The 14,691-nt window shown below is 45.6% G+C and overlaps 1 protein-coding gene across 1 annotated transcript; it reads right to left on the reverse strand.

Moving 5' to 3' along the window:
- Positions 1 to 1,334: 1,334 nt before the first annotated feature.
- LOC129385662 (uncharacterized) lies at positions 1,335 to 14,416 on the reverse strand. The gene is made up of 4 exons (XM_055072544.2): positions 13,915 to 14,416; positions 2,552 to 2,639; positions 2,391 to 2,459; positions 1,335 to 2,285 (listed from the first exon to the last, which is right to left on the reverse strand). Exons 1-4 carry the CDS (start codon positions 14,002 to 14,004, stop codon positions 2,182 to 2,184), a joined length of 351 nt encoding a protein of 116 aa, XP_054928519.1. The 5' UTR covers positions 14,005 to 14,416; the 3' UTR covers positions 1,335 to 2,181.
- Positions 14,417 to 14,691: the final 275 nt, after the last annotated feature.

Here is a 14,691-nt window from a genome sequence, read left to right on the forward strand (position 1 = left end):
CGGTAGTGCTTATCCTTGGCAGAAGCTTTCCGCTGTCCACCTATCCAACAAGTGCATTTCGCTGTTTGTGGTATTGGAGTCACTGTTGGCTCTCATTTCATCAACTACCAAAGACCAAGTTTTGGCCTGTGTGCACGTAAGGTTTGCCACTTCTGTTTGAAGCTGCTGCTGGACTAACAATGCAAATCCCACTTCACCTGATGTTACTGCAAGAAATCTTTGCAATGTAGCTCGGCTTGGAAGCTTCAGGATGCGTGCAAATATCAAGTATATAGTGAGCTTTATCAAGTTTTGCTCTTTTACAAAGGGAACTGTACTAAGTATAATGAGGCCTATACCTGCTTATGTGCTAAAGCTGTCAATGTGTACGCAGGCTAAAGTATTACTTGTGAATCAATGACCAACCATTAGTATTTCGACGCTGGTACCCCGTTAGATTGGCTGTAGAAACGTACCCACTCGTCAGCAGACACTGGATATCAGCCACACCTACAAGTGCCACTTCATTATGTGCCTTTTCACTGGAGGGATTCCAAAAGTAACTTTCTGTGGGAGTGTACTGAGTTTTTCTCTCAAAGGATTGACATAGCTACATTATAGGTAATAATGCAAAACACAGTTAGGCCCTTACCGTATGGTAAATGATGACATTCATTCCTCTGGCCTCCTGCTCCACATAAGCAGTTGTAGATGAAATATCTTTACTTAGAGTAACCTCTTTTATGCTCAGAAACAACACAAGCAGTGCATTATCGTGAAAATGTGAGCTGGCTTTTTTAATGACAGTTCTGTGAAAGCGGTGTAGTGCATTCCATGCGTAAAACTGGTAATTCCAACTAAAACCTTTGTATAACTCAATGTGCTTCCATTATTTTCAAAAAAAAAAAAAAAAAGTCCAGACCTGCAGTAGCCTTTTATATTTCACCTGTGAATTTTTTAGGACATCCTACAAAAGTGCGTAGCTGGTAGTCAAGAAATTTCATCTGAACCGTTCTTGACATAATAGGCAGCTGACTGGAAATAGGTGTCTTTACCTGAAGACCCTTCAATAGTTTTACTAAAGAAGAACAACAATTATTGCAGTAAGTTGTCACGAGGCAGGTTTTAAATATTTTATTATACCCAAGCACGTTGCTACGAACTAGCTACAGTTCTTCAGTTTTCAAGGAATTCACTCGACCACCCGCAATGCAGATACGTTAAGCATCCAGGATAAGAACGGCAAAATACAAGAGTGAAGTACACATAGGCACTGCAGCAAGCATCAACACCTATGTGAGCACCTTTTACTATTTTCACAATAGAAGTGAGGGGAGCTTCCATTCACTTTGAAATGAAGATGTGATAAAAAGAGTTTATTTATAAAGTTCGTTTATTACACAAATAACACACTGGCCATGTAGTGCATGAGAATACCAAAGCATTTCATTTTTATTGCAGACACAGGTAATTCATAAATAAGATACTCCAGAAGTATGGAATACAGGAGCAGGCCACACAGAGAAGTTGAACCAGATACATACCAGATACATACCAGTTCCAAAACAGAACATACCAGTTTCAGAACATGCCACTTCCAAAACAGAACATGCCGGTTTCAGAACATACCAGTTCCAAAACAGAACATACCGGTTTCAGAACATACCAGTTCCAATATGCGAGCAAATATATATATATTTTTTAAATCACTTATTGCAGATACCACCACTGCACATTTTGGGCTAGATTACCCTCCAAGGCAGGCATTACGTGGCCAAGAAATCATACACAAAATTTGACAATTTAGCAAAACTGTTATGAGTTGTAGAGACTGGAATTTTAGGCAGAAAACAGTGAATTTTAGCCATTTAGAAAATCGGCACTAGAGGTGCAGTCTTGGGTACTAATGGAATGTTGCATCCACAATTGCAAAATGTGTACTAAGAGGGACTGACAACCAATTTTCATGCCACCGATTTCTTTTAATGCAATGGCAAGCTTACCGGTCAGAGTGTCTAATTGCGAAGTGGTAACGCGGGAAACGCTGTGGAACGTCTTTATCAGGAAAAGCTAGTCAGTGGTACTTGCAATGCCAGGTGCATTTATTATTCGGTACGCAATTTAACACTAGCAAACATTTGTGTTCACTCATGAGGACTGGAGCACAGGCTGCAGAAACTAATAAGACCAGCACCTGGCCTGCTAGGTGTCGACCAAGAGCTTTATCCCACCTAAAGGCCCTGAAGCAGCCTTGAAGATGCCAGGGGTGCCAGGGGTCTCTTGCACCATTTCTAGTGCTGAGCAGTCTGTACGATAAAGAAGCATACACCAGGAAAAGATAGAGCACAAGTGTATCTAGAGATAACTAGTTGCTGGTGCTGAGAATGTCTGGTTTGGGTCTGTAGTCTCACCTGATCTTGATTTGGTGACACCATGAGGTGCTTCTCCACGTGTGACTTGTACTGGTGAGTCTACAGGCACTGCAATTGAAACTTATTAGTGAATATTCGTTTAAGATGTGGCAGCCCCTTTTTAACAAGGATAGCATTAGCATGCTCTGCTGTGTACGTACGAGAACATATGCTAGGGACAGCATTTGCCTTTAATCGTTTTTTCCCATTCCGTCCTTCGTCAAGAAACTGCTCGGGTGTGAAGTGATCCTGCATGCAAGCAAATAATCACGGTGAGCAACCACACATCATACGTGTCCCAGAATTCAGCTTGCACAGTGTACTGGCGATAAAGCATACCAAGAGTGTAAAGAGGCCACTGTCACGGAACACATTTGTTCTCTAATTTACATGCATGGACACTCCGTCTAGTGTTGCAATATGAGCTCCGACATGCCTACTGAGTGTACCGGTAGGCCTTCAGAGCTATTGCTGATGTGGCTGTGGTGTCTAGACTTGTGTTGAATAGTTGTTTTTTGCACTGCCTGATTTTCCAGAAGTTATCAATCAAGACAATCAGCTTTATTAGTAGCCTACATAATAATTAAACCGTCAGCTATGAGGCTAGCTGCTGGTCAAAAGCAAACTCTATCTACAGCCAGGTTACAGGGACGAACTTCGCGGTCCTTAGGAAGCCAGAAAAATCAGATGGTGACGATTTTCCTTATGTTTCTATGCATCTTTGCTTTCACTTTCCTTACTTCATAAGCATTAAACCCTTTCCTTTCTTTCCATTCACTATTTTCAGTACTCTTTTCTTTCTCATCAGGTGTGCCATTATGTCAGGTACATAGCATAAGCCAACGATGGCGGGGTACCTCCCCGTGTACCTGACTGTGGCCGATACCTGCACATTTTGCTCATTACTACTCTCCCGTTCACTTGTTTTACAGTGTAAGCTGTTATGGGCTCATTCCAATAGCCGTTTTGGTAATTGTTTGTAGCAACTATCACTGGCAATGAGAAAAAAATACTTAGTTCCCGCCGGGATTGAACCCGGCCCTGCTGTGTAGGGTCCTCCATTAGCTTTGTAGTATAAAAAATATCAAAATAGAGCTCAGTGTCCTTCTCCAAGTGTCAGATCGGCCTCTCTTTCAGTAGATTTTCCTTCATAGATATGAAATTCACACAGGTAGCCAGTTGTAGAATCAGCTCTGCACCGCACCTTGTACTCTCTCTTTATCAGATTCATGGGTGTACACTGCTTCCAAGCTGCTCGACCTATAAAGCGAACCATTGACTCGTTGATTGCCTGGTGGTTAGATGGCTTATATTCTGCACGAAACCATTCATTTAGGGCGTTCACAAGAGGTCTGACTTTGGCATCTCTATCAGAACCTTCTTCCCCACGGTGCTTAATTTTCTCGTTGTCCTGAAAGTGCAGAGTGTTCATAATTGCCTGGAACCTTTCTTATGTCATGACTTTGGAGGTCTCAACGGCATTGAAGAATCTATCACTGCTCTGGTAGAGGTAAATGTGATGCATGGGATTTACACTCATGTTGAGCAAGGTGCCAATATAGACTTTCAATTATTTTGTTAGGTCAAGCCAATTTTTCCTTGATTTTTGTGACTCAAAGTGGTTTGTCTGTAGTACTATCATATCTAGCACATCATCGAAGTAGAAACTGAACTACCATAATGGCTTGATACATACAGCCAACCTTTCTAAACACACCAGAACTTGTGGGGTCACCTCGCGTGTCACAACAGTTGGTAGAGTAGTTGTCCAGGGAGTAGCTGCCTCAAGGTCACCATCTGCACACTCCTCGTCGTCTTCGGGCTAAGAGGGAAACGCGCACCTCCTCAGTTTTTTCGGCTATTTCTTCACGTATGATTTGCGCCTTTTCATGACTGGGTTTGTGGACAGCTGGTCAAGCTTATTACCGTGGTTGCTCTCATTCACCGGTGCTTGCGCTAGAATGACATTTTCATCACTCTCCGCAACGTCCGCATTGATTTCACTATCACATGCGTCATCTGGGAGGCTGAATAACAGCTCAACTGCTTCCTCCATGGACAGAAAGTTCCCTCCGTGAAGGAGAATGAAAATTGGATGCTCCAATCAGCTCCACAGAATGTTAGACTGGCTAGGCTTTCGGATATATATCACTGAAAGTTTGTGAAAAGTTGCATTGCAAACATTTTTTAGAAAGCAGTATGGGTAGGAAAGGAAAAAGCCACGGTAATAGGACATTTATTTTCACAATACTGCGAACATCTGTCCAAGCAGGAGGGGGCTACATGAGCAAATACAAAAAAAGCAAACAGAAATATATACAAGGGATACAGTTAACAAGATACATCAAGTGGGTGGTTTTAACCAGTGGGAATTTCCAGGTAGGGCATTCCAATCATTGATTGCTTTCGCAAAAAATGGGTTTTTGTAAAGGTTTGTTCGTGCAAAGATTAGTTTTAAATACTGCCTGTGTTTGTGGCAGGAAATTCGAGATGTGTCCTTAATAATATAGTCGCGCAATTGTATTCCTAGTTTTCCGTAATAAAGCTGGCGAAGGAAATTTAATCTGGCAGTTTTAGGAACTCGTGAGTAAGAAATAAACTTTTCAAGCTTACTGCTCTTGCTTAATTGGGTGGAGGGCGTGCCAATATCTGCTGGAAACAGCACGCAGCTCATGCAAAGGGAATGGTTCGTTTGAGACATGGGTATGTGCTGCCACCTTGCGAATACTCTAAAAACAACTACCATACCGCTTTCTAGAACATCCACGAGGTGTCACTAAAAATCTGAAAGCAATCGATTCAGTGGTTTTGATCTAAAATGTTAGGACAAGGCGAAGAAAAAGGTGGGACATATGAGTCCCGCTGTCCCACAAAGGGTTAAAAAAAATGAAAACAACAAAGGGCCCAAAACAGAACCTTGCTTAACTCCTGACGTCACTCCAACCTTGTGAGAGCATATGTTAATATGAACCCCTAATAAGAACCCGCAGTTAGGTATCGTCTAACCCAAGCAATAACTGATGTGTTTCTATTATATACCATTCTAGGTTTCAATTAATCAGGAGTGGGGAATGAGGTCAAAAACTTTTCTCAAATCTATAGAGATTGCGTCAACTACGAACCCTTCATCTATTGCACTTGATAGTTCATGTATTAGTTCTGTTAGCTGTGTGACACAAGAGTGACCGCTACAAAAACCATGCTGTTGGAGGTTAAGTAGTGAGTGTGCATTCAGGTGGGCCATGATGTTAGTGAACAGAACATCTTCATAAGATTTACTCGCCACACTAGTGAGCGAAATGGGTCTGTAATTCTTAATGCTGTTACGAGTGTTAGGTCTTGGGAATACAACAAAGAACTTTAAGTTTACATAGCTGGGTGCATGTGCGCACGTTGCTGGTGCCGTTGCTGTGTCTCTAACACACAGGCTTGTCAAGAATATCAAAAGTTAGGTTATATATGTAGGTGTCATTGGTGATCAGATACAAATATGTAACAACGAGGAACTTGCTTGTGCACAAGAACCATGTTTGCCATTTTCCAGTTATTACGCAATACACCTTCGAGTGATTTTTGAAATATGACGCACAAATACCTAGAAACTGGGCGGGCATACTAAGAAAGTACTTTCTACAACAAGTCATCTGGTCCCACTGCCTTTGCCTCATCTAGGTCTTTTAGAGTAATTCAATTCCATGCTGGGTAAATATGTAATCCATTTGTACTGGGCGTAATTTATCATAGTGGGACACTGTACCATCTTGGACATCACCGCATACAAACACTGAGCCGAAAAAAGGGTTAAAGCATTTTGCTTTAGCGCGGCTATCATGAACAACCGTAACATCATGCAGCATGGCAGGTATAGTTATCTCATCCTTTTTGTTAGTTTTGATTGGTTGCTAGAATTATCTAGGTTGATCGTTGAGCCTTGTATGGAAAAGCTGTTTTAAGCAGGTATGATTCAGAGGTGCTGTTATCACTTCCCAGGTTGAGGATGATTGGCTCCATCTTGTCACTAAACCCATGCATCTCCCAGTAGTGTGTTTCGACGCCCGGTGCATATCGCGCACAGCCTTGGCCCAGTTCTCTGGTGTGACTTTATCCAGCAAGGTGAAAGTTGTGCACATCCTTCGTTTTTGAATGTGGTGTTCATCGCTGCCACTCCATTCTTAATCTGTACCCGAATGAGCAATATGTCATTAAACTCAGCCGCGCCAACCCAGTACATCATAATATTAGTCTTGACGGTGGCCACAGTGTCAAGCAGCTGCTTTTTGGTACTGGCGGCATGGCACGGGATCACATTTGAGGCCACCCAGCCTTGGATCTCTACCTTTCGCCGTGACGACGACGGGCTTTTCTCCACACGCCTGGAGAGGTAAGACACATTTTCCATGACAATTATACTTCGCGATGGTAGCCTATAGACGACCGAGCGGAACCACATCTCGAAATGGTTGCCATCCATTTCCTTGTGGTGGTCGCCTGCGCATCGCACCTGGGGTTACGTATATGACACCCCCAAGGGCACCGCGCTGTGGCAGCATGTGAACGAGCTCGATCTCACCCTAGTGACAGACAAGACGTTCCCTACCCGCATTGGCACGTCCACGCACAGAGACACCACTCCAGATCTCTGCTTTGTGAAGAACACAGCCGATGCCCACTGGTCCCATCTTGCGGAGGATCGTGGCAGTGACCATCTCATACTGGCCGTGCACTTACCCAGCATCATCGGGAAGCCTAAGTTGTACACGTGGGTCGACTGGGACCTCTTTTGCAAGACTCGCACCTCACGACTCCCTCCAGACACTGCCCCGAATCTCGAGACGTGGACGGCTCAGCTCAAGGCCAATGTCGGTAAGGCCACGAAAATATTCAGCACGGACATGCCAACAGAGAAGATGGACAGCTGCCTCGCCCACTTGCTCGAAGCCAAACAGTCTCTACTGACAGGATGGAAGAGCCAGCATCTCAACCGCAGGCTCCGCAAACGCATTGCAGAACTGAACCAGACCATAATGGAACACTGCAGTGCCCTATCCAAACAGCAATGGGACGAGTTGTGTTACTCGGTCGACGGACAAGTCCGCAACGGGAAGACTTGGAACCTCCTCCAACACCTGCTCGACGACACCAACACCCGCACGAACCAGCGCCATCGCTCATCAAAGTCCTTCACCAGGCCAAAGGCACTGCTTCGCCGGATGACATCGTCAAGACGCTTGTGCATAAGTACCTGCCGATACCCACAGGCTCGCTGACCCTACATCCGGATTACACAGGTACCGACAACACCCTTCTCGACGCCGAATTTTCTGTCGAAGAGATACGCCGGGCTCTCCACGAACTAAACGGCCGTTCCGCCCCGGGCCCCGATGGCATAACCAACAAGCTCCTGCGGAACTTAGACGACCCCTCGGTCGTGTACCTCACGGGCGCCATCAATGACGTGTGGCGGCGGGGCGAGTTACCTGATGCCTGGAAACTCGCCAAGACGATCCTCATTCTGAAACCAGGCAAGGCACCTGGCGTCGATAACCTTCGCCCCATCTCGCTCACGTCGTGCCTGGGTAAGGTGGCCGAGCATGTCGTACTCAACAGAGTTGGCTGGTATCTCGAAGACCAGGACTGTTTCACACACCACTTGATTGGCTTCCGACCCGGGCTCTTGACGCAGGATACGATGCTTCTCCTGAAACACCAGATCATAGACGCCGGGGCTACTTGGGGCACCCGCGCCATACTCGGCCTTGACCTGGAGAAGGCTTTTGATAACATCCAGCACTCGGCAATACTTAAGGCGATCGCGGACTTAGGGCTCGGGCGCCGGTTTTATGAGTTCGTCTGCTCCTTCCAAACCCGTCGCAAGACCGTGCTCCGTGCCGGAGGCCTAACGTCGGAAGAAGTCGAGCTCGGACAGCGTGGCACCCCCCAGGGCTCCATCCTCTCGCCGACGCTGTTCAACCTGGTGATGATTGGGCTTTCCGAACGCCTCTCGAAGATACAAGGCCTCAGCCATACAGTATACGCGGACGACATCACCATCTGGTGCTCCGCGGGGTCGCACAGCTTTATCGAATCCGCTCTGCAGGAGGCAGTCGAAACTGCCAAATCCTACCTCGACCATACGGGCCTCAAGTGCTCCTCCGCCAAATCGGAGCTGTTGTTGTACAGCCCAGAACGACAAGGCAAAAGGCCTAAGGGATGGAAACCACCGACTGAGCGTAATGTCACCGTCCGCACCAGAGACGGTTGCCCAATCCCCAAGGTCGACTCCATCCGAGTACTAGGAATGATTATCGAGGCGGGCAGATCAAACATTCAAACGGTCCGCAAGCTGACGAAAAAGACGGAGAACGCAATATGACTTGTACGCAGGGTGGCCAACCGTCACCACGGCCTCAAAGAAGACAATCTGCTGGGTCTTGTACACGCATTCGTCCTATGTCACTTCACCTATGTCACAGCAATGCATAAGTGGAAACAATCGGAGCGTAACAAGCTCAATACACTCATCCGAAAAGTAGTGAAGCGGGCCCTTGGGCTCCCGATCACGACGCTGACGTATCGACTCGTCGAGCTCGGGATGCACAATACCCTCGAAGAGATAGTTGAGGCTCAGGAGAGAGCACAGAAGATACGACTGGCGATGACGAAGACCGGCCGTCACACCTTGCGCGAGCTCGTTTACTTCCCACCGAACACCCAGGATCCACCGGAGTTTACACCGGTTCCCCGCGAGCTCCGCGACCTGCTCACGATCACACCCTTCCGCGAAACGTCCATCCGGAACACAATCAAGGCAGGTGCCTAGCCCGGGCCACCGCATTCCTCAAACGATTAAACAAGGAAGCGGACAACGTCACTTTCGTGGATGCCGCCGCCTACCAATGCAACCGAGCCTTCGTCGCGGTAGCGGTCTCGTCCTCGCAACGGACTTTGATTGATAAACACCGCCACGGTACACACCGATTGATAAACACCGCCAACACCGATTGATAAACACCACCACGGTACGCACACGTGACCCCGAGGTGGCAGAGCAAGTGGCCATAGCCCTGGCAATGCTCGACGATAAGCGAACGACAATATTCATCGACTTGAGGCTGGCCATCAAAGCGTTTGAGGAGTCGTCTCCAACAAGGCGTTACACGTCCTCCGCGCCGCTGATCCAAGCACCCTCAAGCATCACACTGTCATCTGGTTTCCCGCCCACCTGGGTCGGATCCCGGGCGCCCCGCCCAACCTCAACGAGACAGCCCACGACGCTGCGCGTGCGCTTACCGACCGCGCCGTCACTCCCGGCCAACCACGTCTCGATGAGTTGGAGGCGAACAAGGACGCCCCAGTAACCTACAATGAAATCACCAAACACTTTTACTTGGGCCGACGTCTCTTTCCATCCCCGCACCCCAAACTGAACAGGCCGCAGGCACTAACGCTACGCTTATTACAGACAGATACCTATCCAAACCCCCGCCACCTTACACATCATCTACCCGGACAACTACCCAGACGATGCGTGCCCCTCGTGCGGGGTCATGGCGACACTCGCACATGTGCTCTGGGAGTGCAGAAATGCTCCACCCGACTCTACCTCCGACAAGTGGGAGAAGACCATACAAAGCCCGCTCCTACAAGACCAGCAATGGGCCATCCAACAGGCTCGCGCAGCGGCCTCCAGGTACTCCCTGTCGGTCCCTGCGTGGGAGACGCGCGTCCTGCAGGACTTTTATTAAAGTTTTTCCAATCCAATCACCTGTTTTCTTTCCCAGGAAGAGATCCAGGCAACCGTCAACAAAATCATACTCACTACCAACATGAGTCACTATCAGCCGCTGTCCATTTTACGACGGCTGTTTGAGCCCCCTTGTCAAGCTGCGCTAGCGCACATCGCGAGATGACTGTCTTATCAACCCAAATCTTACTATATGGCCAGCAGTGACCCACATTTCATCAATAGAATATCTTGTGCACTTCTTCCCTGTACGGCACAATCTTTTAAAGATACTTGCTCTCCCACCACAACAAGTCTTTGCGCTCGATTAGCAAGGAGCGATCTTGAAGCCGATGTCCAGGATGAGGCGGTGGATGGTCCACGGCTGAAAGGTCAGCAGACTTTTGTTCGCACATGCTAATTCCGCAGCGATCTTCTGCCCTGTTGGGATCTTGTTGCGGCAGAAAAAGCCATGAATGCAGTTTCTTAGTGCTGTCAGTACGAAGCTGTCTTAAATATCTATGCATCTCTTACGGCCTTGAATTCTAGCTTCTTCCGTGAAGGTGTCCATAATTCTTCGTCCATCTTTTTGGCAGGGCACCTGACATCAAAAACTTTGTGTAAGCTCAGACTGGTTAGTTTGCTCACCCTCTTGCAGATCTCCATGATTGTTACGTTCGGTTGCTCTTTTCGTGGATTCATATACATATTCAGCAAGATTTGCTGAGCACTACTGCGGAGGGCATTTGCACTGCTGTTTCTTCTGAACAACTGGCTCGGTGCACAGAGTAGCCTGGTATAGGGGATGAAGGCAAGCTTGATGACGCAGGAACGGCATATGCATAATTGTGCTCAGCCAGAAATTCTTCCGCATGAGATCCATCAATGTTGGAAACTGAAGTATGTCTTAAGCCCCAAATAGATTTGTGCAGACAAAATTTTTTTTATAACACAGTTAATGATAACAGAAATTATTGCATATAAACATCTATTGCAAAGCATTGCAATATTTGCAATCTTCTAGAAAACTGTGAAATTTTTGCTTTTGTTTATTTTGAAAATGTGTGGCACACACCGGGTTTTTACGTTGTAAGCGTTTTATTTCAGTTCAGTAAAGAATTAGGCTTTCACCATTTCACTATAATAGACGAGTGAAAACATAAATTTACGAGTTTATAATTTTATTTTGTGGTTACCACCTTATTTATGTAACAGGGAAAGTTTGAAGTATGAACTATTTGTAGCCTCGCAGAGTAACAGTGGCTGGCGATTATGAGGGGGGGTGAGCGAGGCTTCACTGCAGACTCAAGTTGTACTAGATTTTAACAAGCGAGTGTTTGCAAGCTGATACAGTCAATAAAAGTACCATCCTTACCTCATATGGTGGTCTACTAAATTGCTATCACAATCTATGCTTTGCCTTTTGGGCGAAACTGTGACTTTTTTGACAGCATCACTAAATCTTGTACACCTGCTTTTGAAGTAAACAGTGTAAAGAAGGAACAGGCTATGACTTGGATGGAATTTTAAGCTCAAAAGGCCACAAACATGCAATCACAATGCTCTCTTAAATATTTTCAGTAACCAGCATTTTAGGAATTATTTTGCCTAAATCATGGCTGCAAAAACTATACCATTTTCACAACACACAAACACAAAAAACTTATTTGTGGTGCTTCCAAAGTTTCCATTAGGAATTTCAACTGAACTGTGGTTGGCCTACCACAAAGAGCTTCCTGTGGGTCCTGGAGCCATGTTTTGGTTAGGTTGCTCACCATACCTGCTAACCTGAAAGGCTTTATTTTCACCCTAGAATACTTTGTTGCAATCTTTTACTGTTAACAGAGACTGCTATGCAGAAAGTTGGTTGATAAGATCACGAGTATGGAGCATCGTTCATCGTGCCACCTAAGGGGGAAATGCAGCTGCTTAGTCGGGGATTGGCGGGCGCAATGGTTTCTAATATTCTGCAGGAGTTAAGACATGGACAGTCTAAAACAGACTGTGCATCAAAATTATTACTCTGTGTTAAAATTAAGCAATGTGCCTAGGAGAAGGTCACTAAGGGAATGCTAACCCAAAAATTTTTTGTCCCGCTTTTGCGCTTTTTTTTTGGGGGGGGGGGGGGGGGGGGAGTTGCTGACCCCACAATCATGATGACTTGGAACCTCAATTCCTATTTCACCACAAGTAATTGTTGCCTCACATTTTATGCAGCTAGCTCAAAATGTGCTACGAGTGCAGCTATATTTTAGACGTGAAGCAGGACACTATTCACATTACCGAAACCCTAGTTGGCACTCATGTTGTGTTAGAAACAACTCAAGCATGAGACAGTTGGCTCAGTCCAGTAGTTCACGGTGACATAATGACCTTGTCACTAAAAGCCGGCTAACTGACCCTTCCAACTGCACACTTTTTTTTTTAACTGCAAGGTGACTACCTATCTCCCCTGTTGTCCTGTCAAGTGTTGAATGTTGTTGGCTTTTGCAGCATGGTCATAGTGTAGGAGTGTGTGTATGCATCATTTGTGTCTGGTACCATGAGACTGCCACACCGAGTTTTGGGGACATCAACAGACTTTTTCGGAAGCCACACTACACTTGGCACATGTTTTGAGCTGTCACAGTATAAAGTAATGTATTGATTATTAATGCGTATTATTAAACAAGGTATTGGGGCTCCATAGCATAATTGTAGTGAGTTGACGGCGCTCCATTAATTGTATAAAAGCAATTCAAAAATTTTCTTGTATCATAATAATCATCAGTCTATTTTATGTCCACTGCAGGACAAATGCCTTTCCCTGTGGCAAGAAAAGCATACGTCGCCTTGAAGAAGACAAGTCCACTTGTCGAAACGTTGGCTCCTGCTTTCACCTTGTTCTCGTTTTGCTCATCGTCTTGAATTTCCATCTACCACACTCCCCGTGTTTTCCTTGTGATACCCAAGGCAGACATGTAGCTGGCCTACACATCTATCGCCCCGCTTCTGCAAAATCTGGCCCAGTTGAATGACTAATTTCTTTTTGTCACAGTCCCGATGAAGCCACACTGACGCACTTTTCCCAAGGCGATGAATTGTGCCACTTGAATTATCTCGTGTGTCATCTAACCGTTGTGCTTAGCTATGACTGCAAGGTTATAGCAGGGTTATAGCAGTGGATGTGGCTGTTAGAGTCAGCACTGTGTAAGCCTTACCAGTTCTTATAAACTCACTAAGGCAAATAATATCCCACACAACGCCTGATAGTTCCTCAAAGAGTCCTGCTAAGCTAACGTCACTCGAGAGGGTTCATGTGTTGAAGGTTGCCAGGTTCAGTTTCCAGTGGCGGCCTGTCTGGGTCCAGAGATTCTTAGCACCCTCTGCTCTCTCGCAGGTCTGACAACCACTTTGGTCAGATGCTCCACAGCTACTGGGGACTGAGAGCGATGGGTTGATTTAAGGAGTCATGAGGGAGGTAGCAGTAGAGTAGTCTTGTGGACTCCTAAAAGAAAAAGAAAGAAAGAAGAACCTAGGTACTCTCTTGTTAGCACAATGACAAACAACCTCATCGTTATTCTTTTGATGTCCAATCCACGTTGGATATGGTAAAATTCAAAAGGAAAAGGCCATTTTCCGTAATGACAGCATCTATAGATTGCAATTTGACAAGCTATAGTCCAGACTATTATTTATTACTAAATGAAAAAGCTACAAGGTTCTCCACCAATAAGTACAAGTGTAGCTCACTTTCATATATGTCAAGAAAACACAGTAAGGATTCTATGTAATTTAGGTTATAAAATGCATCACATTTACCTTTGAGTTGCAGATGACGCTGAAAGCAGTTTTGTCAGCCGGTCTGCCACTGTTTTGAGTGTGACAGCATATTAGCTCACGTTGGGTCATTCATAGCAGCCTCTGAAATTCATACAACACTGCTCAGCTAATGCAGGTAGGACAAATGACTACTTAAATGAGAATAGTAAAATAATAGCACATTGGTTGCGAACAGCCTTAAGCTGCCCTGGCTGGGAAACAGTGAAAATTTGGTAGCTCACTATTTAACAAAGAGCATGCTATGCTAGCTTTGTTCATGTCTCATATTTATTGTCATTAGTTTGCAAGAACACAAGAGTTAGACCCTGCCGTGTCTAACAGTGCGCAACTTAGCAGTGTTCAGAGAAAAGGGGTTCCTGGGGTTTGAGCTGATTCTGAGTGTTTGAACTTTTAAGGCCCCTCGACGAAGGCAACACACTCCTTTGGCCTCAGCTTCATGTAGATGGCACCTCTGGACTGACCCACCTGGATGAAATCAGCAGTATATTATATATATATATATATATATATACATACACACACACACACATACAAACGATACATATTACATTTCATTACCAGACATATACGATCATATATGAAAACATGTTTTTGTTACTGCCCTCATTTGTTTTGTTTGTGGAGAATCTTCATTTTGAGTTCAATACGGACCTTTTTTGCCTTCAAGTTTTCCATTGGTTGTGCATACTCTGCCTGCCTTTTCTGCGATCTATCATTCTGATCGTCACGAGCGAGTTCCATGCAAAGTTCACGGTC

The sequence above is a fragment of the Dermacentor andersoni genome, chromosome 7, assembly GCF_023375885.2.
Source record: "Dermacentor andersoni chromosome 7, qqDerAnde1_hic_scaffold, whole genome shotgun sequence".
In the NCBI taxonomy this organism is placed as follows: domain Eukaryota; kingdom Metazoa; phylum Arthropoda; class Arachnida; order Ixodida; family Ixodidae; genus Dermacentor; species Dermacentor andersoni.

What these genes read in the sequence shown, in the direction of transcription:
- LOC129385662 (XM_055072544.2), bottom strand. Translation starts at nt 14,004, where the DNA reads ATGACCCAACGTGAGCTAATATGCTGTCACACTCAAAACAGTGGCAGA. An exon ending in GCGTCATCTGCAACTCAAAG is followed by an intron (nt 2,640 to 13,914) that starts GTAAATGTGATG and finishes GCTTGCATGCAG; the next exon opens with GATCACTTCACACCCGAGCA. An exon ending in TGTCCCTAGCATATGTTCTC is followed by an intron (nt 2,460 to 2,551) that starts GTACGTACACAG and finishes TTTCAATTGCAG; the next exon opens with TGCCTGTAGACTCACCAGTA.